This window comes from Trachypithecus francoisi, unplaced genomic scaffold (genome assembly GCF_009764315.1).
Source record: "Trachypithecus francoisi isolate TF-2019V2 unplaced genomic scaffold, Tfra_2.0 Lachesis_group14, whole genome shotgun sequence".
Lineage (NCBI taxonomy): Eukaryota > Metazoa > Chordata > Mammalia > Primates > Cercopithecidae > Trachypithecus > Trachypithecus francoisi.
The window spans coordinates 62,857,456-62,884,395 of record NW_022681459.1 but is presented as its reverse complement, the minus strand read 5'-3'; the positions used below and the strand labels follow the sequence as shown (position 1 = coordinate 62,884,395).

Sequence of the window (26,940 nt, the reverse complement as noted above, 5' to 3'; positions counted from 1 at the left end):
AATGTTTCATATTTTATTATTTTACAAAAGCAGCAAATGCTGTCCAAAGAAAGCTACGGTTCCACGCTCTGGGTGAAGGCTGCAGGCTGGGACCAAGAAGACACCTTGGGGAAATGAGGATCTGAGTGAACAGAGGAGAGTTCCTAAGAGTTCACAAGGTAAAACTGAGCGCCTAAGGAGGGTAGGAGAGAAAAGGACCAAACCAGCAGCCACGTCCTCTCTCTCCCAAAGTAAACAGGGCTATCTATTAGGATTAGGTTCAGTTGCAAGGGACAGAAAACCCAAAACCAGAGTAGCTCAAACAGAAAGAAGTTTCTTTCTTTCTTCCGTGAAAGCTCCTGAACGAGGCAGCCTAGGCGTTGGGGACGCTGCCCTTCATCTTGCCCCACAATCCTCAGCATTTGGTTTTCACCTCATGGCTCAAGATGGCTGCTTGAGCACCAGACATCACATCTGTATTACAGCCAACAGTGCAGTGGAAAGGCATGAAGAAAAGAATGCTTTGTCTCCAGCAAAGGGATTTCTGGAAGAATGCCATTTTAGCCTGGTAACTTTAAGACCTTGAGAAGGCCCACCAGGCCCCTGGAAGGCCCACAGACTCTGCTGGGCTGCTGCATGGGAATGGGGAAATGGGGAAAGATTCAGACAGCTCTGTCTGGGAAGGGCCCGCAGCAATCCATGGCACAGACCAGCTGTTGGTAGCTGCCAGGATGCTGCACACGCTGGGCTCTCCAGCTGACCTCTGTTGTCCGTCTCCTGGTGAAGCTGCCTCTTCCTCCTCCTGGCCAGATCCTTCTCTTATGCCCCGGAAACTGAGAACACTGGGGATTTAGGGGAGAAGGGAGGGCCCCAGTCAGGATTGGGCAGGCAGGGGTAGGAGCTGCCAGGTAAACAGATCCCTCAGATCTGCATGGCCCACTACCACCATGGGTGGACTCTACTTCCTCAAGGGCTGGGCTAGGAACCCCAGGATGAATTCAAATCAAATGACTATAAAAGCTCCTGGCCTTAACAGGCACATGTCAGAGGTTCAAGAAAGTGAGTGAGTGAAGGAATAAATCAGTCCATTGATCAATCAATTGCTGGGAGCCCAAATGTTATTCAGTCTAACCTCAGCCACATCGTTCCCCAGTTTTCGCTTACACACTTCCAGTGACACGGCGCTCACTACCTCGGGGGGGCAAAATGGTTTTAGTTTTAGACTGCCCTTATGAGCACCCAGATCTTTAGTTTCTGGGTCCCTCTCAGCCCCAGTCCACGCTGCAAGTGGGACCTAGACTATATTTAGCCTCTTTTTTATTAGCTGGTACCCAGGTCTTCATAAGCAAGAGAAAGCGCACAACACAGGAGCTTGCAGCCCACGCACCTTTCCTCATCCTCTCTGGCTGGAGTGAGTCTGTGACTTGCCCAAGGCCATACAGCTGGCTAAGGGCTAAGCCGAGACCAGACCCCAGACCCGGCTTTCCACTGTTTCCTTCTAAATCCCACATCCCCTCTGGGACTTCCTCCAGTGTTCCCCACAGTGGCTGTTCCCTCCCCACAGCCAGCCCACTCCACGATGCTGAGGATCCACTTCCTCTATGGAAACCTCAGGCTGCAGAAACCCATCTCTTGTCACTGCCAGAGGCAGGCACAAGTCCACGTGTCAGGACTGCGTCAGGACCAAGACCGACAGAGTGGCCTGTGTGTCTCTTCCCTCCCACTAGACTGAGGCCTCCCCCAAGCCGCGGGCCTGCGTATATGTGCACGCATGTGTGAGCATGTATGTGTGTGTGTGTGCGCGCACACGCCAGTGTGTGCGATCGCGCCTGAGGCTCCCAGAGTGAGAGGAACACGCCGCAAGCTGTCGGCACATCCTGCCAAGGCAGAAAGGTTAATTGTCACACACGATGCCAACAGACAGATCTCCGGCGGATTCATTTGGTTTTGTTTTGTGGTTATTTTTTTTTTTACAACTTTAAATACGGAATATAAATAAATTTTACATTTAAAAAATAAAAGGAAAGCCCCCAAAAATATAATCACCGACTTTACAAACTGAAGGAAGCAGGTTTTGGAAGGTGGGAAGGGAGAAAGTGCAGTAGGTGGGAAGGGAGGTGGGAGCTCAGACCCCACCCCTAGGGGATCTTGGGGATCTTTTCCCTTCTCTCCCCCATTCCCAGCCCACAAGCTGGTTTCCTAGGAGGAGCCACCAGAGGCGGAGCTTAGAAGGATCGAAGATGGGGAAATGTGCAAGCAGGGAGGGGTGCGGGCAAGAGGGCTGCACCCTCCCTTGGAGACCTTCTCCCGGGTGTCCCACACCCACCTGGAAGGGCAGCTGCTGGAGCAGAGGACTCTGGGAAATGGAGGTCATGTGGACAGCAGTGTTGCCTCCCTGCCCCTACCACAGTCTCCCTCCTATTTGGCCACTCCAAGCCACAGGCTGCATCACGGGCACGGCCAGGCCACAAGGAGTCTTTGTGTGAATTAGGAAAAGGATCCTTTTCCTCTTTACCTACATCTGCCAGAAATTGTCATAATAAATATACAAATCAGCTTTATCTATGATGTGAACAGTGCTCCCTGCATACAATGTCTTTGTGCAGTGCATACCCTGCACAACCTTACATGGCAGTCTTAGCTGGGGTGGAAAATGATGAGCAGGTCCCTTGCTGCCCTGGCCTCTAGTCTTCTGCCCTAGAGAGGAGTGACTGGGATCATCTGGGGCCTTAATCAGGGGTTCAAGAGCCCCTTGGTGGAGCAGACTGAAGGGCCAGGACAAGAGGAAGATGTAGGGTGGAGGTAGAGAGATGAAAGGAACCAGAGGAAGAGGTGAATCAGAGTGGAGTGCAGGGAGGAGCAGGTGGCAGGAGGCAGGGGATGCCCAGGTCACCATCTACAGCCACCTCAACTGCAAACTCCGTCTCTAACCCACCTGAGAGGGCACCCAGCCACTTGGTGTGTGGCCACAGCCACCTAGAGGAGTCCACGTCTTCAGAACGAAAACGAAAAGAAGCCACTGCGTACAGAGGCACCAGGGAGACGAGGTGACTGGTGTTTGGCCACTGTGGGAGGGGTTTTCTCCAGTCTGTGTGCCCGTCTGTGGTCTTAGCCACGGAGTCCGAGGTAGCCTGGCCTCCCTGGAGGTGTCTCCCCTCAGAGCTGGCCAGGGGTCCAGGGACCAGGCAGGCTACGCTGAGAGGTCCTCAGGGCCATGTGCAGGGCTCCTCGGGCCAGTCCACAGTGCTTGGGTGTGCCCCAGGCCAGGTGCAGGGGAAGGAGCCCGTTTCCCCCAAACAGTGACTCCATCAGTCTCTCTCACACTCTTATCCCAAGTTCTTGGAGTCAGGGGAAGAAGACAGCGATGGAGTTCAGTCCTTCTTTTTCTTCTTGAGCTGCTGGGCAAGACGCCGGAGGCCGCTGGGAGGAGACCCGCTGATGGAAGGGTGGACGGACACGTGGAGGGGTAGGGGAAAGCACCATTGGCCGTCCGAATCAGGCATCGAGACAGACGGACGAGGGAAACAATATTATCACTCCGAGGACCCCATGGGGGCAATACAGCAAATACCATATTAAATAACCCTGCAGGCCAAGCAGAGAGACCGGGGGTCAGAGACAACCTAGAGGGTCCATCCCACGTTCATATGTCCCCCATGCCAGGGGCAGGGAGCTGGGGACAACGAGCCACCCCTGATTTCCAGCAGTGCTCAGGGCTGGGGCGTTGAGGGGCTGGGAAGATGGAGATTTAGACCTCCCATTCTCTTACAGCATGCTGGGACACAGCTGGGCTGGGGTCTCCAAAGCCCACCACCCACCCTGCCCCAGCTGATAACTGAGCAGAGAGGACCAAGGCTCAGAGGCTGGATTTTGGATGGAAAAATCCTTTCCCCTGACCCCATCCACAGGCCACAGAGAAGGAAACACAGGGTTCTGGGCCTCCGTTTCCCCGCCCGGCCCTCACCTGCCCACACTCTCCTGCCGATGCTCCTAGGCTCCGAGGGTCTCCTTCAGTGCCGTCTTGTCATGCGTGTGCTTGAATTTCCGGTGCTTGCCCTTGGGGGGCCGGCGGACTCGCACCGTCCGAATGGTCACCCGAGTTTGGGGCGTTTTGGCTGCACAAGAAAAAGAAAGACCTCGTGAGCATGTGGACCACTGGGGCGGTCTCTCCCCACTGACCAAGGCCTGCCACGGACCTCCTGAGGGCTTCTGGGCTCAGGAAAGGGACAAGAGGGGAATCTGGGCCAGGGTCCTGGGTTTGGATCCCAACTCCACGGCTCACCAGCTGTATGTGCCTTGGAAACAATGACTGAACCTCTCTGAGCCTCGGCGCCTCCATCTGTGGAATGGGGGTAATAAGACTGCCCACCTCATAGGACTGGTGGGAGGAATAAATGAGAGTACGCTGGCAAAGCTCTTTGCACAGTGCCAGACACAGAGCTGGGTAGATTAAATATGGCTTCAAGTTATTTGTCACTGTCCACTGACCAGAAGAGTATGTTTCCCTGCCCCTTGAATCTCGCCTGGAGTTGGAGCTATCTAACCAACAAGAGGCAGAAGTGGTGCCGTGCCAGTTCCAGGCAGAGGCCTTAAGGAGGCCCGGCAGCTCTCACCTTCATGCTTTGGGGGGCCCTGGGCCGCCACATAACAGGTCTGGCTACCCTGCTGGAGAGGCCACATGGAGAGGCCAGGTAGGGACTGGCTCTCCCCACAGAGCCAGAGGCCCTGGACTACAGGGAGAGGAAAATAGGCCCAGCTGTCCCTGTTGAGCCTCCAGATGACCACAGCCCAGGCTGCCAGCTGACTGCAACCAGTAGACGGGCCAACAGAACCGCCCAACTGAGCCCAGTCAACCCCCAGACCTGGGAGGGATAATAAAAAGCTCCGAGTATGAAGTGGTCAGCACATGGCAGCTGCTACAATTCACTTTTTTTCTTATTTTCCTTAGCTTGACCTACTATTAAGGTTTCCTCCCAATCTCTCAGCCTCATCTGGTCATGTGGTAGGGAGGTCACTGGGCTCTGGGCCAGAATCACACTCCCACCATGAAGCTGGGCCTTCAGGTCAGTTGTGCCTGTCACCTACCTGCCCCTTGCCACTCTGAGAAGCAGTAGAGTGGGATGGATGGACCACAACTCAGGCTGCAGATCTGACTCACCAGGGCTCAAACCTGAGCTTTCCCATGTATTGTGGACATTGGAGCAAGTCACTTAAACACCCTGTGCCTTGATTTCCACATCTTTATTTATTTGTTTTTAAGACAGAGTCTCACTCTGTTGCCCAGGTTGGAGTGCAGTGGCGCAATCTCAGCTCACTGCAACCTCCACCTCCCAGGTTCAAGTAATTCTCCTGCCTCAGCCTCCCGAGTAGCTGGGATTATAGGCATGCGCCATGACACCCAGTTAATTTTTGTATTTTTAGTAGAGATGGGGTTTCCCCATGTCGGCCAGGCTGGTCTTGAACTCCTGACCTCAAGTAATCCACCTGCCTTCGCCTCCCAGAGTGCTGGGATTACAGGCGTGAGCCACCGTGCCCTGCCGATTTCCACATCTTTAAAGCAGAGAAGACAGCAGCCCTGGTCTCCTAGCGTTAGGAGACAATACATGGAAATGGCCAGAAACTCCCCAGCTAGTGTTTACCATGCACCTGGTGCTGCTCTATGCTCATTTCCCTTTACGGCAGGTGCTGTTACCAGCAGGTGCTGTTACCCACACTTTACAGATGAGGAAACTGAAGCAGAGAGACTGGGATTTGAACTCAGGGATCTGCCTCTAGAGTATATACCTCCAATCACTCAGCACAAATGACAATGTCTGTGAGCTTCAGTCAAGGGGAGCTTGTATACACTTATCTCCCTCCTGGGTTCCCAGGTGGCTGTCTTGGCAGGGACAGCTGTGTCTGCTGAGCTCAAGGCCAGCCTTTTCCTGGGAGCCTTTTGAGCTCTCCCAGCCTGCCGGGATCTGACACCTGACCTCCCACCTTACAGACACCAGGTCCCACGAGGCAGCTATCCCATCTCTGCAAATGGGCAGATTTTCTAGCAGTTCAGCGACTTGGATGGGCTTCAGATCCCCTCAGACAGAAGACACCAGGAGGGCCACTGAAGGGCCCAGGGAGTTTCTTCCCCAGAGCCTGCGCCATCAGCAGGACACTGGGCTATACCAAGGCCAGGCAAGCACAAGGTCACCACACAGCTCGAGTGACAGCATGCAGATCTGAGCCCAGGAGGTCTGACACTGACCACAGTATCACAGAGAGCCACCAAGCCTTAGCCAGGCCCATGGACAGGTGACAGAAACACCATCATACTCAACCAAAATACCAGAACTAAAATCTACGTTTCACTGGCATAATGCGCCTCCCAAGAAACTGGTTTAGAAAATTATGTGAAACAAATACATGAAGTAACTCATTCTAAACATAAAGAAGGCCAGGCGTGGTGGCTCAATGCCTGTAATCCCAGCACCTTGAGAGGCTGAAGTGGGAGGATCACTTGAACCCAGGAGTTAGAGACCAGCCTGAGCAACAAATCAAGACCCCATCTCTACAAAAATTTAAAATATTAGCTGGACGGGGTGGCACGTGCCTGTAATCCCAGCTACTTGGGAGGCTGAGGAGGGAGGCTTGCTTGAGCCCAGGAAGGAGTTCAAGGCTGCAGTGAGCTATGATCATGCCATTGCACTGCAGGCTAGGTGATGGAGAGAGATCCTGTCTCTTAAAAAAGAAAGAAAGAGGGCTGGGCGCAGTGGCTCAAGCCTGTAATCCCAGCACTTTGGGAGGCCGAAACGGGCGGATCACGAGGTCAGGAGATCGAGACCATCCTGGCAAACACGGTGAAACTCCGTCTCTACTAAAAAATATAAAAAACTAGCCGGGCGAGGTGGCGGGCGCCTGTAGTCCCAGCTACTCGGGAGGCTGAGGCAGGAGAATGGCGAGAACCCGGGAGGCGGAGCTTGCAGTGAGCTGAGATCCGGCCACTGCACTCCAGCCTGGGCGACAGAGCGAGACTCCGTCTCAAAAAAAAAAAGAAAGAAAGAGGCTGGGCGTGGTGGCTCACGGCTGTAATCCCAGCACTTTGGGAGGCCGAGGCAGGTGGATCACTTGAGGTCAGGAGTTCCAGACCAGCCTGGCCAACATGGCGAAATCCCGTTTCTACTAAAAATACAAAAATTAGCTGGGTGTAGTGGCAGGTGCCTGTAATTCCAGCTACTCGGGAGGCTAAGGCAGGAGAACTGCTTGAACCCAGGAGGTAGAGGTTGCAGTGAGCCAAGATTGCACCACTATACTTCAGCCTGGGCAACAGGGTGAGACTGTCTCAAAAAAAAAAAAAAAGTGTGTGTATATATATATATATATATAATTTTCCCTTAATAGAGAAATCATTCTCCACGTTAACTCAATAATTTATAACACGTCAGTCTGAAGCTGTCATATGATCAGCCTTTCCAGGGCATCCAGCGACTCAGCTCAGCTCTGGGAATAAGACCCAGAGGTCAAGAAACAGCTCTGTCTTCAGGGTCTTGTTAATAAGAAATGAGAATGAAAAGATTGTCCTGTCCCAAACAACAGAAAGTTACTGAAAAAGAACTATCACTCACATGATTTTTTAATGCTCATCTAATCATATTAATCATTTTTTTTTAAAGGCAGGGTCTTGCTGTGTTGCCCAGGCTGGAGTACAGTGGTGCCATCACGGCTCACTGTAGCCTCGACATCCCAGCCTCAAGCGATCCTCCCACCTCAGCCTCCTAAGTAGCTGGGACTACAAGCGTGTGCCACTATGCCTGGCTAGTTTTTGCATTTTTTGTAGAGATGGGGTTTCACTGCCTCACAATGCTGCCAACGCCATCTCGTACCCCTGACTGATCACCAGCTAGCTGTTCTGCATATGGAGCTAAAATCTCTCTCCAGTGGCTTCTCCCCACTGGTCCTGGCTCCCCTGCTCAAGGGAACGAGAAATTAGCTTTATTTCTCATCCCCAGGACAAGCTGCCCAGTATCTGAAGTTGATGGGCATGGAGCTTTCTCTCATCCAGGCCCAGATTCCTTCCACCATCCCATCCCCACATCCAACAAAGCAGGGGGCTGTGGTAGCAAGACTGGAAATGGGGCTACTCTGGATGGGGTGGTCAGGGCAGACTTCTAGGAGGAGGTGCCTTCTGAGTTGAGACTCTAATGAAGAGAAGGAGCTAGGCTTGTGGAAAGCTGGGAGAAGTGTCCTTCAGCCACAGCAGTGTGTGCTAAAGCCCTGAGGCAGAAACTCATTTGGTTACTGAAAGAGGCCTGCCCGGCGAGGGTGGCACAGGTGAAGGGTACTGGTTGGCAGAGACCAGAGGGCAGCCAGGGGCTAATCCTCATGTAGGGCTCTCAGGCCAGGGAGGAATCTGGCTTGTTCTCAGCAAGATGGAAAGAAAGCATCCCATGAATTTAACCGGGGGTGGGCCTGATCCCATCTCCATTTTTAAGACCGGCCCCTGCTCCCAGCTGCTGCAGGGGAAGGGGGCTGAGGGCTGAACCTGGAAAGGTGGTTACCTCGCTGCTCCTGGGAACCCCCCGGGCTTCGGGTCACAGGCCGTGCAGCCGCCACTGTCTCACACTTGCATGCCAGGTGGTCCTCCAGCGTCACCGTGGCCTTCTTAAAGATTGGCTTCTTCCGCACAATCTCGATCTTTCTCACCTGGAGGACAGAGCCACAAAATGCCTCTGTAGAGGCCACACAGCCAGGAGCCCGGGACAGCCTGCGCTTCCCACCCCAGTGTCCCCTGCAGCAATCTTTCCTCGAAAGCCCGGAGAGCAGGCTGTGGGGCAAACGCTTTGGCCCAAACAATAGCAGGACCTTGACCTCTGCCCTTCTCGTAGCTTTTCCATCAAAACAAGCCCTCCTGACCTGGGGCCCCCCTCAGTGCCCCCGGAGAGGGAGAGCCAGAAAGGCATTTCCGGGTTGAGCTAGGGCCTGCAGTCTACTCACTCCCGGAGCGCCAGCCAAGGTCAGGGCTGCGCCAGAGGCGGGAGATGGTTGTCTGGAAGGAAGTAGGGGGAGGCTTCATCTAGCAGGGAGGTGGGAACGGGGAGGTCAGATGTCAGGTGTCCATCCATAGAGCTGGAAGCATTGAGGACAGGAGAGACCACGAGAGTGGGCAGTGGGGTGGAGTGACATTCGTAGTCTCAGGAGCGGGGCCCAAGCCAGGGAGGGAAGGTGGGCAGGAGGAGAGGCCACGGGCTGGTGGCAGGAGAAGGAAGTGTGGCTAAGCAGGCAGAGCATCAGGCAAGGGCCGGTGCTGAGCTAGGGAAGTGCACACTACCCAGCCTGCGGGCGAGGCTGGCCTGGAGCGTGCAGGAATCTTTCCACAAGAAGCAGAGCCGCGGCTTCTCTGATTCTGCCCTCACCAGGGTGAGACCAGGGTGCTCCCTGAGATAGCCTCTACTCTAGAATTTTCCCTGAGTCCAGTGTATGTATCCCCCACCCCTCCGAAGAAAGCCAGGGTCAGCATTCCACTGTTGTAGGGGGACCTGTCCCAGCTCTGCAGTGTCTATCACCTGGTGGGCCTCTCTGCACCCTCCTAATTAAAGACACAGCTTGTCAAAGAGAGACAAGCAGGTGTCAAAGATGCAGGGGCACCTACCGAGCCTTTCTCAAGAGAGCCCTGAATAGGGAGAGCTTTGGGGGAGCCTGAGCAGCTGCCCAGAACACTCTGAATGTCAGACAAATATTTGCGGATACGTCTCTTCAAGGGATGTTTTGCAATTTTGTCCTTGTAAAGGAGGTGACATCCCTATTTCAAGTTGGCTCCACACCTCGCCCAGCCTGGGGTGTCTGTCTGTGGCTTTTGGCTACAGTGGCCTGGGCCACCTTAGAGGATTCATGGTCGGCCTTAGTCCACCTGCCCAGGAAGAGTTTCCCAAGAGTGGGCCCCTGTAGACAGAGCCCAGGGACAAATCAGGAATGTCCTTCGACACACCACTCTGCCCAGTCAAGGAAGCCTGGTCAGGTATGAGTCCCAGACGGGTGGCCTCCACCCACCACCAGGACCAGCCTCGGGGGCCTGTGGAGCCTACGCACCTGGACGGGCCGCAGCTGCACCTGGGTGGCGCGGCACTGCACGTTGCGGTTGTTGCAGCAGCCGGAGCAGCGCTGCACCTCCACGCAGGGTGGCCACACCAGGAAGTTGGCATTGGTGCGGTCTATGAGGCGCCGGGAGATCTCGAACACCTCGGTGCGAGTCTTGCACTCGGCGATCATGGCTGGCTCAGCAACGTTCAGGGAACCTGGGAGGAGAGGGAACCTGGGTCAGGAGCGTGGGCCTGCCCAGAGTCCCCCCGCCTGGCAGGGGAGCTCAGCCGGTGCCCCTGGGACTGCTCTTTCTCATGTCTTTCAATCCCAGGGTTCAGGTTTCAAGTCCTGGCTGTTATTAGCCATGGGACTTGGGCAGGTGGCTGAGCCACTCTAAGCCTCCGTTTCCCCATCTGCAAAATGGGACAATGAGATCTACACCCAAGAACCACTGTAGGTTTCAAGTGGGAAAATTCAGAGTGTGGGGCATGTTGTAAATGCTTAGTAAATGTCCGCTTCCCTCTGCTGGTACGTAATTATTTTATTCTTCTTTATGATTTTACACATTTATGGGCTTGTGGTCGTTATGCGGGTACTATATTATCTTGAAACCACGCGTGCACTGCTGTCTTACGGTGTCATGGATTCTTTTATCACCACTGCTTTCAAAGCCTCAGCTTCCTCCTCTATGAAGTGGGATAAGAACAGCGCCTCCCTCCCATGTGGATCTAAGGTATAAAGTGAGTAAGCCCGGCCTACAGCAAGCACTGAGGCTACCGGCCGCTATCCACATACAGAGGACAGGTGGCTCTGAGAGCTGAATATCCCGCCCACATTCATAGATTGGGGGTAGAACTCAGGCCACCTGACTTTTTTCTTTTTTTTTTTTGTGAGACAGAGTCTTGCTCTGTCGCCAGGCTGGAGTGCAGTGGCGCAGTCTTGGCTCACTGCAACCTCCATCTCCTGGGTTCAAGCAATTCTCCTGCTTCAGCCTCCCAAGTAGCAGGGACTACAGGCACACGCCACCACGCCCAGCTAATTTTTGTATTTTTAGTAGAGATGGGGTTTCACCATGTTGGTCAGGATGGTCTCGATCTCTTGAACTCGTGATCCGCCCGCCTTGGCCTCCCAAAGTGCTGGGATTACAGGTGTAAGGCAACATGCGTGGCCCAGGCCACCTGACTCTTATCCATAGGTTCCCCCAGCCTCTAACTGCAGTGTTTTGGGGACTCCAGGTGTCAAAGAGGAGAAAGGGTTTGAGCGGACATTTGCCTCACCTGGGAGGGTTTCTCTGGGACCTAATGATCTACAGTCTCCTTTACATCTCTGCAAGGGAGCACGAGGCAGTTCCAGGCTTTGCTCAAGTTCTACCAGCCTAGGCCGCTGCCCTTCACCACAGGTGAGTCCCATAGCCCATCAGGGACCACGCTGGGCTCAAGTGACCGCAGCACATTGGGATCTCAGCCCTACCACTTCCTAGCGGTGTGACCTCGCCTACTTTTTTACCCTCTCTGGGCCCCAGTTTCCAATTCTGTGAAATGGGGTTAATAATATCTACCTCCAGGATTGAAATAAGGAACGAATGAGCTTTGCAGCACTATATTTAGAAAACAGATAGTGTGGGGGCGAAGGGGTGTGATGACTCAACACAGGCATTTAAGGATGGTTTTACTCTCTCAGTTCACTCAGTCCTGAATGTGGGGGGAAAGGAAGTTGTAAGAGGACCCTCAAAGCCCTCCGACTGGCTGCCCGCCCCCCTTCTCTTTCCCTGGCCCCCATCCTAATTTGAAGGACCCTTGTTGCATGCCTCAGTCTTACCCAAGCTCCTTCTTCCACGAGCCAGGCTCTCCAGCTCGCCTCCAGAGTGGGAGCGGGTCATGTTCAGGTCCAACTCGGCCCCATCCTCCTCTGCAGGAGAAGGCGCAGTCAGACACAAGGCGGCCCCACCTCGGGCAGGGGCTCCCTCCGCCAGGGTCTCTGGGCAGACAGGAAGTTTGCCTCCCCCTACTCCAGAGAACAGTCCCTCCTTCCAGCCCCCATAGATGCACGGGTCCTAGCCCTGAGCACGGACCCTCCAAGCAGCCCCCAGGACAGCCGCAGGCCCAGGACCCTGATTGCATCCCTGGCTCTTTAGCCACATTTTTGGCCAGAACCCATGTCAGTGGAGTTAAAAATAACCCTTCCCCTTTGCTACTGTAAGTGAACCCTCCTCGGCCTCCAGGGCGGGGCTAGGACCTGGGGCACTGAAGGCCAGTTTCCAGTGCCCCTCCACCCAGCGTTCCCATAGGAAGTGCTGAATGGAGAAATTCCCAGAAGCCCCAGGGGGACCGCATGCCCTGAACACAGCCCCTCTGGAGCCCTAGACAATGGCGGTGCTGGGCAGGCGGGAGCAAGGGAGGGAGGGAGAGGGACGGGGGTGGGAGCTGAAGATAGAGGAGAGGAGAAGAGGGGTGGGAGTTGGGCCTGCTGGTGGTGGGGAGTCCCTGCCACACACCCTTCTAGGGCCTGGTCTCTCTAGCTCCCGGCCCCTCACCCGTATCTGCATCTGTCTCCCTCCTCGTCTCTAACCTATTGCCCCACCTCTGCCCCCAACCGTCTGTTGATTCTTCTGGTAACAAATGACAGCTCCCTTTTCTGGGCTGGGCACCATCTCAGTCCCATCAGCACTCCTTAGAGACATCGGTCCTTTCCAGAGCCCATGGCCAGAGGTTGGCTGCTGGGAAGTGAGGGCTGAGGGAGGCCTCTGAGCTGGATGTTAAAGCGTGGACAGACTCTTCTGTCTATTTCATGGGTGACGAGCCACAAATAAACTAACAGGCATTGGGAACACGTTCCTGCCACCTCCACACAGCACCCCATGGCTCCAGTTCTGGACCCGACCCACTGGCCCCATCCAAGACAAAGGCGCCTGCCGCCTGTCCGTCCCGGGTACTGCAGGGAGTCTGATGACTAGTCCGCTTCCGTCCAGCCTGACAGCCCCTACGTCAACGAGCCTATCTGTCCCTCTGGCTCCTTTCCTTTCTCCCTGCCATCTCTGGAATGTCCCTGGTGGGGAGGAGATGGGGAAAAGATGCGCTTTGTGGAAAGGTTAAGTTGATTAGGAAAAAATAGCCACATGGTTGCCTTGAAACAGGCCTGCTATTGAAAGCCTCATCTCCAAGATCCCGACCCCCACCAGGGGTGTGGAGGGGCCGTCTGAGGGTGGGGGCATAAAGGCTTGGAAATAAATGGTAGAAAGGCTAAATTTGGAAGTTGCCCCATTGTGTGTGGCCAGGGGCGGCCAGTCGGGCATAGGGTGGGGGTTGTGGGAGACGTCGGGTGGGGGACCTGGCGAACAATAGGTGGGCCCAGCTGGGTCCCCCTCCTGCCTGCCTCGCCGCCCCCCAGCACAGGCAGGATTGAAAGGGCCTGGGAATGCTTTTGAGAGGGAGCCAGGGGCCCAACGGGGAGAGGAAACAAAGGCAGGAAATGCTGTTCCCCCGTAGATAGCGTCTGGGCAAGGATTACAAAGTGACAAAGAGACAGAACCCCAGAGGGAAGGGGACCTGGGGGTGCAGGGGGGCCGCTGACCAGGGCTCCAGGGAACAGGCCAGAGGTTAGAATAGAATGGAATTTGCTCTGAAGACAGCGTTTATAAATACATTGTCAATCCAGCCCGCCAGCCCTGCCACGTGTGTGCCACCGAGCACGTGCCCATTTGCTGAGTGAGCTCTGGGGCACGGGCAGGGCTGCCTGCTGGTCGAGGCCAGGTGTCCCCAGGGGACCTCACAGACCAGGCCTCTAGCCAGAGGGGCGGGGAGATGACTCCTCCAGTGCCATCCTCCCTGGCTGGGCCCACACCTGGAGACATACTCGGCAGATGACCTGGGCACCTTCTCCCCGCCCTCTCTCCTCCCAACACCCCACCCTCAGCACCAAGCCGGAGCCACACGTGGGTGCTTCTCCTGCCGCACCCCAAGTCCCAGGTACCAACCCGCCTGCTGACTCGGCCCTGCCCTGGATGGGTGTGGCCGGGCTCTCTCTGGGCTGCCATGGGCCTCCAGTTCCCCAGACGTCAGGGAAGAGGGATGCCTCCTGTCCTGCCCCTCCCAGCTCCCTTAGAGTCTCCTTGGAGGGCCGGAGCGCGGGGCGAGGATTCTATTTACCTCCGGGGTCTCCGTGCAGCAGGCGCTGGAGATCATCGAAGGAGCGGATCGAGTGGTCACTCAGCATCTCATAGAGCTCCTCGGGAATGGGGTCCCCCTGCCGGGCAGACACCAAAAGGCTGAGTGAGCTGGGAGTGGGGGCTTTCCAGCATGGCTATCTCCCCCACCACATGCTTTCTCGCTTTCTCCTGCAGAAAGCTCTGAGGTCACAGGGAGATGGACAAGCAGGATCCAGGCCTGATGATCAGGAGCACAAAGGCCTCGGGGCCTGTAAAAAACAGTTACAGGGCTTGGCTGAGAACTAGGGTCTTTCCTTCAATATATCGGGGCCTGCCGAAGCCTCTGAGACCAAGCTCACTCCCTGCACCCTCAACCCCCAACAGGAACCCCAGCTTGCTTTGAGTTGGACCTGCTTGTCTATGTTTGTCTCCCCCACCAAACTACAAGTTCTGGGAAGACACCAAAATCTGATTTCTCTCTGAGTCTCGCTCCACATCTGACAGTTGAAGACAGCCGGCATTTCCCATGGCCAATCTGACCCCCATTTTACAGAGGGGAAAACAAAGGCTCAAAGAGAGGCTCAATTATTGGCAAAAGCTGCATTCGAACCCATGCCTTTGGGATGACAGAGCCTGTATTCCCAGGCTCCTGGGTCCACGAGGTGCTTAATAAATGCATGCCGAGTGTGATGGTCTCAGGAGGCCCCAGGTCCTAGCAGTATCTACGAAGTCTCTCACTCGAAAGAGGCAAAAAGGGAATCCTCAGATACGGCCGGGAAACCTGAAAGCTAACCCGTGCCCTGTGCCCAACCAAACCCTATTTTTAGAGCCCCTTTGGCCTGTTGCCAAACACACTCGAAACTTGATAAGCACTTCAACAGGCCTCATTCGGAGCCGGGCTTCCTCCAGGGAAACCGCAGGTCCCACAATGACACAAGAGCAGCCCCGTAGGAAGGTCACAGCCACGTCCCCCACAGTTCCAGGAGACCCAAGGGGCTGATGCCAGAGATCTCAAGAAAGAGGCGAGGGCAGATAGGAGACTGAGAATCACAATCCAGACCACCAGCCACTGAGAAGCAAAGAAAATTCCTAAGATGTCACTGCATGTTCAAAGGCTGGGACCGGACTTCCAGGTGTGCAAAGACACACGTGCAGGCACAGGCACTTGGGCTGCAAGGTCTGGACAGACAGCTCTGGAGAGGGCGCCAATAGGTTTGGCATACTACTATAGAACCTTGGGTTAAACCACTCTCTGCCTCAGTTTCCCTGGATTAAGAAGGGAGGACTTCCGGCCCTTCTTGGTTCACTCCACACTCCTGGAGCCGAAGGTCGGGGAGCTCGGAGAGGCTCGGTGCAGGCTACCTTCACAAAAGGGATGCTGCTTTCTCATTGCCTGATGGCGGAGGGGGAGTGAAGGAAAGGAGAAGAGGTCGTCTCAGCCCTATGGCCAGCCTCAAGGGGCTCTCCCCAAAAACTCTGTTTCCTCCAGCTCATCATGCAGTCTAGGAACACCTCCAGGGGTTCAGCCATGACCAACTCTGGCCACCCACATGATCCAGGAGCTAAAAGACTTAGGGTGGGGGGGTGGGGGTGACCACTTTTAAAGCTACATCATTCCCTGAAACCCCTGAGTCTCCTTGTCTTTGTTTGAACATGGAGTTGCAACCCCGCCCAATGCCTAAGGGCTGCTGGGCAACTCCAGGAAAAAAAAGGTTGCAGGGCTTGGCTGAGAACTACGGTCTTTCCTTCCATTTCCGGGCAGCCAGGGGCTGCACACGCGAGACAGAGGAGGGTATGGGCGCCACTGTCCCTCACTTTCAGCCCCCATATCCTCCCGGCTCTGCCTCCTCCCGCCCTCAAGCAAGTTCATTCCTTCCACCTCAAAAGAGAGACCACGCCTCTGGTGCTCTCCAAATGTTGACAAAGTATCCAACCCACAGAACAGAGGGCTTGGTCTCCAGTGAACACCAGGGAGAGCCGCTTCCCCTGAGAGTTCTGTCAAACCCAGAACTGGCAGGCCAGAGAGCCAGATCCCACGCCTACGGACCAACTGCCGTGTGACCTCGGCTGGTCACTGCCCCTATGGTCCTGGCTCTCATCTGTGAATCGAGGGACTTGAAGAACGTTCGATTCAGTTCTAATTCAGCCAGGAGGTGTTAGAAGGGGCAGAGAAAACACTAAAGCCGGGTGCCCAGCCAGGCCTCCCTGGATCACTGGCAGAAGGAAAACAAGAAGTGTGTGTGGGGTAAAGATTCAATTCACCTCCCAGGGGTGGGGCCCAAAGGCCTAGTAGCAAATGGCACTTAGTGCTTGTGCCAAGCTCTCCCTGCCCACTGGAGAGCCGGCTTCAGCTGCCAGCCACAGCAGAGGAGGCGGACCCCTGAACAGACCCAGGCACATGACGCATAGGAGATGACATCTTTACAGAAACAAACAGACCCTCCAAGGCTGAGTGCGAAAGAGCCCAGGATAGGGTCTGAGGAGGAGGGAGGGGCACATAGTAGGTCCTCAGTAAATAGTGGTCAAATGCATGAAGGAATCTACCCTTCTCCAGGCTCTGTCCAGTATGATTCTTCCACCTCCTCTACCAGGAGAGCCACCTCGGTATTCTTCCCCGACTCTAGGCAAATGAGCTCCTAGAGTCCCTTTTAATCTGAGCAGGGAGGCCATCCCTACAGATGCTTCTGGTAATGTGGCCACTAGATGCCCAGAACTCCCATAAGCACCCGGATTTGGTAATAATACCACAACTAACATCTATGAATGCCAGCTACAAGCCACACGCTGAGAAAAACACTGGATAAACTACCAATCCTAAGAGGCTGGCAGTATTTGCATCCCCATCCTCCAGATGAGAACAATGAGGCTTAGAAAAAATTAAACAAGCAGCAACAGGTCCAGACAATCAGCAAGTGGCAGAGCTGGGTCGTTCCCAGGCTCCAGAATGCCCACCCGTTCCAGCCCACCATGGGGCATCTCAGCCTCTCTCTCCTGTGCTCTGAGGCCGCTGGCCCTCAGCATCACACAAGGTTGGTGTTGGCTCTTTACTCTGCAGCATGTCCCACGTCAGAGGCTCTCAACCAGAGCCGACTGGGCCCCCACGGGACAGTGGCAATGTATGAAGGCACTGCTGGTGGCCACAACTGGGGGTGTGCACTGCATCTAAGTGGGTGGAGGCCGGATTGCCGCTCACCAACCTTCAAGGCACAGGACAGCCTTCCCAAATGTCAGGAGGGCAGAGGCTAAAAAACCTTGTAGCAGAGGAAAGAGCAAGGGCTCCAGATGCCAGGCAACCTGGATTCTTGGAATCTTGTCACAATCTAAAACCTCGGCTTCTTCATCTTTTAAATGGGGCTAATAATACCTCGCCCGGGGTTACTTGGAAGCATAATTGCACAGAGCAGAGCTGGCAGCAGATAATGGGTGCTTAATGAGTTGTCACTGTCATCATCATTAATTCTTTCCGGATGGCTCCTTTGTGGGCAGCAGCAAGTAACACACGTGCTCAGGGCCAGCAGCACAGGACATTTTTGAGGATGACAAGGAGTGGGTGGAGAGCTGCCCGCCAATGAAAGAGTGCGTGACTTTGCATTATCCCCTGCGCTGGGCCACAGGAAATGGTACCCTACCTCCACACTGGCAGAGCCTGGGGCTGTGTGGGCTGGCAGGGCCCTTCCGGGGCTGGGGGTGGGTGAGGGTGGGGGGACACTCAGCATGTGCTCAGCTCCAGGATGCAATGCTCTGAGGATGACGAGCACGGGTTCGGAGGCACAGGCTCTTCTTGGTATGGGAAAGTGAGCTGTCTGGAGCCTGGTTTTCCTGGGCACAGGTTCTGCAGGCCTCCATGTAGGCAGCTCACTTCAGAGATGGCAAAGGAGGCCTGGCACCCTGAAGAAGCTGCCCCAGATCTCAGGCCCGGGGTTTCTGGCAGAGAGAGGGCGTGGCAAGGAGGGAGCTAGGGCAAAGCCAGCCATGGGAGCCAAGGTAAACAGCCTCCTCCGACCCCGCCCCCAGCGCCAGCTGCAGCAGGTAGGAAGGGCACGAGCGAGCGTGAGGCCAGGTGAGTGATCTGCTCCCAACCAGGCTGGCAGATCAAAGGGGCTTGAACCCCACCCTCCTCGTGGGCCCAGCATACACACACAGACACACACTCCCCGGCCTGCCTGCCGTTCCCACCAAGGGACACACAGGTCCAAGCAACCAGAGGCGTTGTCTGTGGCTGGCAGAGGAAGAAGCTGATGAGGCCTCCCAGAGCCTGCCTGCCTGAGAGTCGCAGGCCTTATTTAGATCGAATGCCAAAGCCAACCAACCCCTTTGAAGAAGCCCTGTCAGGGCAAACCACAGAAGCCATTAGAACCAGTGTTTCCCACCTAGCATTCCCCTTCCTTATTGCTCCTGGGACCCTCCCGCTCAGCCTCTGCTCCTTCACGTGGGTCCAGCACCCTGGCCTCCCCACCTCTTGCAGGAGCAGAGGAAAATTAAAGCAGGAAGAAAGGAACCAGTCCGGCCATTTATAATACACAGAACCTTTGCGGTCTGATTTTCTTCCTGTTTCTTCTCTGTCCTGTCTAATCCTGGTAGCCCAAGTCCCAAGATAGAGGAGAGACAGACAGGCTTCTCTCTCAAGATGGGGGGCCTTAAAAGACTGATGCATACCGGAAGGCTGAAAAGGAGGGCTGCCCTCAGAGCAGAGCGAACCGAGGAGTCAGTGGGGCCATGGAGCAACTAGGGGGCCACGTCCTGCCCTCCGCACCAACCCAACACTCACTGTTCTTTGCACAAATAGTTACCGATTGTCCACAGGGCTCTGGGCACTGTTCTAACAGTGGGGACCAGGAGGAAAGCTCTCTAATGGGGTTGACACTCCAGTGGAGAAAAGCAGGTAATAAACAATGAAATAAACCAGAACATAGGAAGAGTTGTCACAGAAGAGGCTCCTCATTGCGGGGAGGGGAAGACAAGACGTGAAGAGGTACTTATGAGGCCCGTGGTAAACATTCACCATTCCTGCTCAGTCTCTCTTCCTCTCTGACAGACACACACACACACACACACACACACACACACACACACTCTCTCTCTCTCTCTCTCTCTCTCTCTCTTCCTGGCTCTTGCGCCAGATCCTTCAAATTCTGTTTGACCTGCCCTTGCACACCTCCAGGGTTCTGGGATTCCAGCAGTTGGTCCCCTGCTCCCTAGGGTCATTAGCAAACCCAGAGGAAGCTAGACCGCAAAGGGTTGTGGGGCCCTTCACTCTTTCCCGGAAGAAGGGTGCTGAGGCCAGATGCGTCACGTGACAGTGGGACTCGCCCTCCTGGAAGCCAGCTCAGCTGGTGGAGATGGCACCTCAGAGGGCTCGGCAGGCCCTCTGCCCAGCCCTGCCTCAGGGCTGCCTGCCCTCTGCTGAAAGCTTAGTCCAAGCACGACCAGGACGTGGCCAATTCCAAGGCCACCTCCACCAGCAGGCCTGCCCTGACTCTCCCAGCACTGGCCATTACAGCTCCTTCCTGGACTGACCCCCAACTGTGGTCCCATTCCCCATGCAGGTCCCCTCCCCCAGGACCAGCCTGAGGCTCACTCAGGCTTAGCAGCAAAGTGCTTCATAAACTGCAAAGTGCCACATACATCGCGCCTGTGGCCATGTGTTCAAGAATGCTGTGACTAAAGTGAGGAGAAAGGCAGTTTCTGTGCCACAGCCTCCACCCCAGATACACGAGCCGGTGGAGCTGTGGGAAAGGAGGAGGAGGTGCTGGACGAAGCTGGAAATGGTAAGGGGAGGCTGGGGGAACATCCAGCTGTCAGCCTCTCTGGGGCACGCTGGGATCAGCCAAGAGAATGCAACAGCCAGGGGTGGGAGCCCCCTCCGCGGCTGCACACGCCAGGTCCCTCCAGTCTTGCAGGTTCAAACGAAGGCTTATGGGAAGGCGAAATCGGTTTGGACACCTCAGTGCCCCTCGGAGTCACATCACCACCATTTTCTACCACGCGGAGGTGGTTGAAAAAAAGTAGTCACAGATGGGTAAGGTTTGAGGGGCGTCAGGCTGACCTGACAAGGCAAAAAAAAGTGGGTGCTGTGGAGCTGATGGGAGGTTCTCCCTCCCTCACAGGACACCAGGAAGGAAATGGGGCCGTTACAGAGGTGGTAAGGTGCCAGGGCCCACGGAGGGCCCACCTGTTGCGCGGGGGCGAGCACCAGGCGCTGGGTGCACGGGGGCCCGTGCGTGCCTGTGTACGTGCGTGGGTGTACGCGCACGTGTGCTCAGGCCGCGCGTGCAGGGGCCTTGCGTGCGTTTGTGTGCGGTGCGCGCGCGTGTGTCCCGCGTGTGCACAGGCGTGGCGGCGGCGGGCGCGCGACCCGGCCGCGGTAGTGCGTGCCCGTCGCTCTGCGCGCCCGCCCGCCGGAGCGCAGCATCGCCTCCGGCCAGGAGTGTGCATGCGTGGGGTGAGTGAGCGAGTCGGGGGCCCGGGCGGGGTGGGCTGCGGAGAGCAGCCACGGGGCGCCGCCGTTCCCAGGACGCCCTGGCACCGGGCCCAGCCCCCAGGTCCCAAGGCGAGGCGAGGTAGCAGCTGGGGCCGGCCGGCCACCCCCTCCCCAACAGCTGGCCGCGGCCCGGGGGGCTGCGGGAGAGGCGGGGAGGGGGCGTCGGGAGGGGCCTGCAGGCGGCCCGGCCGAGCCCCGCGTCCTCCCTCCCGGGTGCGGACCGCGGGGGGCGGCCGCGGAAGGGCGGGGCCCCTGGGCGGGCGGCCTGCGGCCCTCGAGGAGTCCCGAGAACAAAAGGAGACGGCGAAGGCTCCTCCGTGGTCAAAACAACCTGCGCTGGCGGCGGCCCAAGGCCGGGCCGCGGCCTCGGAGCCCTCCGACTTAACCCCTTCGCCGCCGCTGCCTCCTTCCTGCGCCTGGCTGGAGGCCGCAGGGGCCGACCCTCCCCGGGAGCCGGCAAGGTGCGGGCGAGGTGCGGACTCCGGGCCGCAGCCGGGCGGAGGTGGGACGGGACCCAGGCACGCTGCCCTCTCCTCCTCTCCACCGCGCGCGTCCTCCCGCCCCGCCCCCTTTCCCACCTGGATTCCGGGTAGACTTGCCAACTCACGGCTACAGGAGGCTGAGAGGGATGGGGACGGCTCCGACCCCAGCGCTCCCGCAGATGTTTTTATACCCCTTCTCCCGTGCAGCTAGGCTTCTGCAGGCGGCGCGCTCCGCACCCTGCATGCGGGGGAGAGAGGTGCTTCCTCTCGCAGGGCGCGGGCACAGGTACGGCAAGGCCTCAGGCACACACCACCCCGGGGGCTGAATTCCTTCAGAGCCCCCAGTCCTCCCCCTACCCGAGTGCCCCTAACCTACCTGCGTCCCTATCTCTCTCTCTCTCTCTCTCTCTCCCTCTCTCTCTCTCTCTCTCTCTCCCTCTCTCTCTCTCTCTCTCTCCCTCTCTCTCTCTCTCCCTGTTACTCCCACCCCAACCCCCGCGCCCGAGACACAAGCTGCTTCCAGACAGTGCTCTGGGGCCGGGCATGCCCTGCGCATGACGGAGGGCGTCCACCCGGACCCCGACCGGGAGCCAGGGTGGGACCCGAGTCCCGCCAGAGGTCGGCGTGGATGGCACCGGTGCTCAAGCTTGCACCTCCTGGGCACGCCGATGGCAGGACAGAGCCTAAGCCGAGACTGGCGCCGAAGTGGGCTCGGGAGGACGCGCTGCCTTCTGCACCCTGGGCGCCACCCCACCCCCTCTCCCCCGGCTGGGAAGGGGCTTGTTCTCGGGTTCCCAAAGGGTGGGGGACAGGGCCACACACACCCTCCCCCGACACGGAACGGCTTAGGGAGCCAGGTTCGCCGGGCGGTTGGAAAGAAAGCCACCGCTGTTGCCTTCCCTTAGAGCCTGTCACCCCCGGACCTCGCACCCAGCCCGAGGAGGTCACCCAGCGCCCGGCGTCAGGCTCGCGGGCTGCAGGGGTCCAAAGTTCACTGCAGGGAGAGGAGGGGGCGGTCAGAAGGTGGGGGCGAAGGTAATGAATGAAGAACCAGCCCCAGCCACCGTGGCAACTCACCTCGGCGCTGACCAGACGCAGGTAGCAGCAGAGAGACAGGAAGAGCGCCCAGCAGCGATTCATGCCGACTCCGGGCCCGGCCCCGCGGGGCCCCAGACGCGTAGACCGAGCGCGCCGCCCCCGCGGCCAGGGTGGGGGGCTGGGGAGGGGGGTGGGCTCGGCTCGGGTCTGCGGCGATCAGGCGCTCAGGCCTCTGCAGCCGCGGCTCACCCGCATGGCCCCCGGGCGCCGCCGCTCCCGGCCCCGGCTCCGTCGCTGGGGGGCAGGGGAGGACCTGGGCGCAGGACCTGGGTCCGAGGCCGCTACCTGGGCGGATCCCGAGCCCGAGTGAGCATCCACGGCCGGGGGGCTGCGTCGCGAACCAGCCGAGGCGTCTAGCCGTGTGGGGGCGCCCAGGGGACTCCAACCTCCAAGAGGAAAAGGAACACGGCAGTCGATGGTTCGTCTTCACTCGCCGGCTAAAGGCGTTTTCCTCTGCCCGCCGGCTTAGCTTTTTTGCAACATTTTCTGGAAAGGCCCCAAAAATCGGAAAGCGCAGAGCTGGGCACCTCAAGGCCCAAGTCTCCCCCAAAAAACTTTTTCCAAAGTTGGCTTTGCAACGGCGGCTCGAGCACCCGGGCAGGGAGAGGTGCAAACTCCCGCCCGGGCCGGGTGGGGGGGCGGGAGCGTGTGCGCCCTGGCGCGGGGCCCGGGCGGCGGGCACGACTGCTCCGCGCGCGCGGCGTGCCCGCTGCGCGCTCGGCCGGGCCCGGCCGACAGGTGGACGCGGCGCGAGTCCGTCGGTCCGTCTGCCCGCCCGCTCGCGTCTCTGGGCGTCCTCTGCGGGCTGCGAGCTGCAAGCTGTGGCTGCTCCGGTTTTCTCTTTGCAGCGAGGCTGGAGGGTGGGTTTTTTTTTTTTTTTTTTTTCCTTTTTGCGCGTGTATGTATGTGTGTGCGCGCAAAGTATCTCTATCTGAGGAATGAAAAATGGGCGCTGGCGGCCGGAGGGGAGCCCTAGGGAGGCAGCGGGGGAGGCTGCGGGCGCGCGGGGAGGCAGGCGGGCCGCTCCCGGCTGCAGGAGGAGAAGTTGCCACCCTTTCAGCTGTTCCGGCCTTTATAAAGGAGAAGGGAGAGTGCGAGAGGTGGGTGGAGACAGCCTTTCCTCTTCTGGCCCGGAGTCAGCGCCAGGAGGGGGGGGCGGGAGCTGGGGGAGGGCTTGGGGCCAGGGCGGGGCGCTTAGGGGGTCTGAGAGCCGAGCAACCCCTCAGTCCATGAATCTGGCCCCGGGGAAAGAAGAACTAGGGGCGACCCACCGTCCCGCCCCTCAGCACAGTGACCATGGACAGGTTAGGAGCCCACGTGGTCTAGGGGGATGTCTCCAGAGCCAAGGCCGGGAGTCCAAGCTCCCCTCCAGGACCAGACATTTCCACCCTGGCACAGGCGTGGCAGGGAGGGACTGAGGCTCTGCAGGCTGAGAGTCTGAATTCAGATCCTGCCCTGGCACTCAGGAGCTTGGGTCACCTTGGGCAAGTCACTTCCCTCTGTGCCACTCCATCTAGCCTCAACCTGGGGATGGGACTATTGTAAGGACTCAGTGCCAGCAAGGGAAGGCACCACAAGGTGAATCCGGCAGCCAGCGCCCTTCAGCTGCAAGCTGGGTCCGAGTCTCCTCCTCCTAGCTGGTTGCCTGGCACAACAGGCCCTGCCAGCGTTGGCTGAATTTGAATTTGTTGAACTGCAAAGTCACACAAACCCCCACAGCCCTGCAGCATCTTCGCAGGGCTACCAACATGATCCTCCCGTCAGTCACCCTGCTGTTTACTATCTCCCTCAGCCCCCGGGTTCGAGGCCCAGAGCCCACCCACCCACAACCAGCCTTCACACAGTTAACGCCTTCCGCCCCCAGTCAGGGAGCTGCTATGTCCCTGCCTTCAGCAGTCACACTGTCTCAGTCACAGTCACACGTACTCACACTGGGCCCAGCACCCCCCTCGGGACACGCAGGCTCCTACATCATCCAGCCTCCGGGCTTTGAGGCACCCTTATGTCCTCTGCTTGCACTGTCTCTGATATCCGCCCTTCCCTTTGGGGCATCAGCCTGCTTCTCACACAGGAGCACGCTGAGAGAGTCACACCTGCTCTGTCTTCATAAACTGTCTTCTTGGACCTGGACAGGGTGGAACAGAGGAGGAAGGACATCTCAGGTGGTCTTTACAGACCACTGCAGGCACCCACCCACTGCTAACTGCCATTCAGCCGCATGGCACAGTGGCAGAGAGGCACCCTGAAGACACATCACCTTGGTCCAAATCCTGGAGTGGCCACTTGCTGGACAAGTGTATCCGGGAAGGTTTTTTAACCTCTCAGTACCTCGGTTTCCTCCTTTATAAACTGGAGATGAATCTATAAACTGGAGCCGGGTGTGGTGACACGCACCTGTAGTCCCAGCTACTCAGGAGGCTGAGGATGGCCTTGAGCCCAGGAGTTGGAGGCTGCAGTGAGCTATGACTGTGCCACTGCACTCTGGCCTGGGCAACAGAGCAAAACCCTATCTCTAAAGAAATAAAAATAAATCTATAATGGGAAGGAGCGAGGGATAACAGAGAGAGGCATGGCAAAATTTTAGGGGTGATGGAAATGTTTGTCATTTTTAATTGTGGTGATGGGCTTATGGGTGTATACGTACATCAGAACAAAATGTGTGTAGTTTATTGTACCTCAGTGCAGTTGTAGAGAATTTTTACCTTCCTCCTAGAGTGGTCTGGAGGCTCCCATGAGGTCCTCCATGTGAAGGTGCTCAGCAGAACACCTTAGCAGGAAGTAAGTATGTGGATCCTTCCATGCAGCCTTCGAGTTCACTGGTGGCCCCGCACTGCTCCAGGCACTGGAGAGACAGGTGTGAACCAGCCTAACACAGGCCCCTGCCTTTGAAGAGCCCCACTGAGAAGGACAACCAGATGTATAAACAGATAAATTAGAAGACAAGGTGACAAGGGAGATGGGGCAGGGGGACGAGGAGATAACCCCCCAACACTAGATGTAAAGTCTAAACCCCCCAACACTAGATGTGAAGTCTAATGACTCAGAGATAAAAATCCTGTTCCACCGGACAGCTGGGTCATCTTGACCTTGACCTTCTGTGTCCTTCTCTGTAAATAGAACGGTAACTGCCATGATTAGTGAGCTATGTGGTAGGTAGTGTTTTTCTTACTCTACCTGTAGCCTCTCCATCCTCCTGTGAGATGTGTTATTCCTATCTTACAGATGGGGAAATGGAAGCACAGAGAGGCCAAGACACTTGTTCAAGGCCACACAGCCCGTAAGTGGTAAGGACAGGACTTGAATCTGAGCAGTCCAGCTACAGAGCCCATATGCTGAAACCACCGTGCTGTGCAGTCTTCTGGCAGGTGATGCCGATGACAGTGATGACACTTTTGACACAGGGCTTTGGTGAGCACCACATGCATTAATATATGGGAACCTGCTCTGCCAGCTAAAAAGTGCTGGACCCATATGAACTCTGACTTAGGTACAAGTTGGGGGAGAGGAAAGGCTACTGGGAGCAGAACTGTGGAATGCCTACTATTTGCAGACCCTGTGTGAAGCACTGAGAAACGGAATGAGGAAGGAGTCCCAGTCTCGGCACTCAGGGACTTCCCACGCTCTCAGTGAGATAGACACAAATCATTACAGTGCAGGTGCCAGTACATGAGTTAGAAGTGACAGAAGAAGGGCCAGCAGACACCTGGACCTGAATGCTGCATGACCCCTGCATGGCACCTGGGCCTGAATGCTGTGCTAAGGGCCCCTTTCTTGTACCCTCTCCTTGCAGAGGAACAGTCTGTAAAGAACACCTCCGCAGGCATGGTGACTCATGCCTGTATTCCCAGCGATTCGGGAGGCTGAGGACAGAGGATCACTTGCAGCCAGGAGTTCAAGACCAGCCTCAGCAACATAGCGAGACCTCATCTCTTAAAATAAATTACCAAAAAAAAAAAAAAGCTGAGTGTGGCCCCAGCTACTCAGGAGGCTGAGTCAGGAGGGAGAATCCCCTGAGCCCAGGAGTTCAAGACTGCAGTGAGCCATCTCAGAGATGTTGCCGAGGCTGGAGTGCTGTGGTACGTTCTCTTCTCACTACAACCTCTGCCTCCCAGGTTCAAGCGATTCTCCTGCCTCAGCCTCCCGAGTAGCTGAGACTACAGGCGTCCACCACCACGCCTAGCTAATTTTTGTATTTTTGGTAGAGACAGTTTCACCATGTTGGCCAGGGTGGTCTTGATCTCCTGACCTCAAGTGATCTGCCCCACCTCAGCCTCCCAAAGTTCTGGGATTACAGGCGTGAGCCACTGCAACCATCCTAAACATTTTTTTAAAATAAAGAACACCTACTACTCTGCCTCCTGCCAGGCTGGGCGTAGCAGGCACCTCCTCCAGAAGGCCCACCAGGCTTGGCACTTGCTCCAGGCTCCCACAGCATGCACCCCTGGCATCGTCATGGCCCAATCATCAATCTAGCACTAGACTGAGTCCAGAGTGTTCAAGGGCCTCCTGCCAGCTCCTAGCATACAGTGGCTGCTCAGGAAGTACCTGCTCACTGAAGGAATGAATAAATGATTAAAACCCTGCCCGTTTCTCTTTCTGAGTCCTGACCAGTTATTGCAGAGATGCCAGGCCCTTCCTGAAGGGTGGAAAGAGTTGGGGAGGGGGCTTGTAGCATGAGCCTCTAAGCTTGGAAGCACAGGGCCCCT

At 56.8% G+C, this 26,940-nt stretch overlaps 1 protein-coding gene and 1 long non-coding RNA gene across 3 annotated transcripts; one reads left to right on the top strand and one right to left on the bottom strand.

The window, feature by feature from the left end:
* Nucleotides 1-1,906: 1,906 nt before the first annotated feature.
* PDGFB (platelet derived growth factor subunit B) lies at nucleotides 1,907-23,357 on the bottom strand. Of its 2 annotated transcripts, none has more exons than XM_033233913.1 (7): nucleotides 22,214-23,357; nucleotides 14,175-14,271; nucleotides 11,848-11,937; nucleotides 10,039-10,244; nucleotides 8,511-8,655; nucleotides 3,944-4,094; nucleotides 1,907-3,564 (listed from the first exon to the last, which is right to left on the bottom strand). In XM_033233913.1, exons 1-6 carry the CDS (start codon nucleotides 22,274-22,276, stop codon nucleotides 3,970-3,972), a joined length of 726 nt encoding a protein of 241 aa, XP_033089804.1. In that variant the 5' UTR covers nucleotides 22,277-23,357; the 3' UTR covers nucleotides 1,907-3,564; nucleotides 3,944-3,969. The 2 variants fall into 2 exon arrangements, with proteins under 2 accessions (XP_033089804.1, XP_033089805.1); XM_033233914.1 differs by having other exon boundaries at nucleotides 1,907-3,414; nucleotides 22,214-22,375.
* On the top strand, nucleotides 19,277-20,293 carry LOC117096472. The gene is made up of 3 exons (XR_004442493.1): nucleotides 19,277-19,941; nucleotides 20,066-20,192; nucleotides 20,281-20,293. It is a non-coding gene; the product is annotated as an uncharacterized LOC117096472 (long non-coding RNA).
* Nucleotides 23,358-26,940: the final 3,583 nt, after the last annotated feature.

Excerpts from the sequence above, each read along its gene's own strand:
- PDGFB (XM_033233913.1), bottom strand. The coding sequence starts at position 22,276 with ATGAATCGCTGCTGGGCGCTCTTCCTGTCTCTCTGCTGCTACCTGCGT. Across the intron at positions 10,245-11,847 it reads TCGTGGAAGAAGGAGCTTGG|GTTCCCTGAACGTTGCTGAG; the intron begins GTAAGACTGAGG and ends CTCTCCTCCCAG. Across the intron at positions 8,656-10,038 it reads TGCAGCTGCGGCCCGTCCAG|GTGAGAAAGATCGAGATTGT; the intron begins GTGCGTAGGCTC and ends TCTGTCCTCCAG.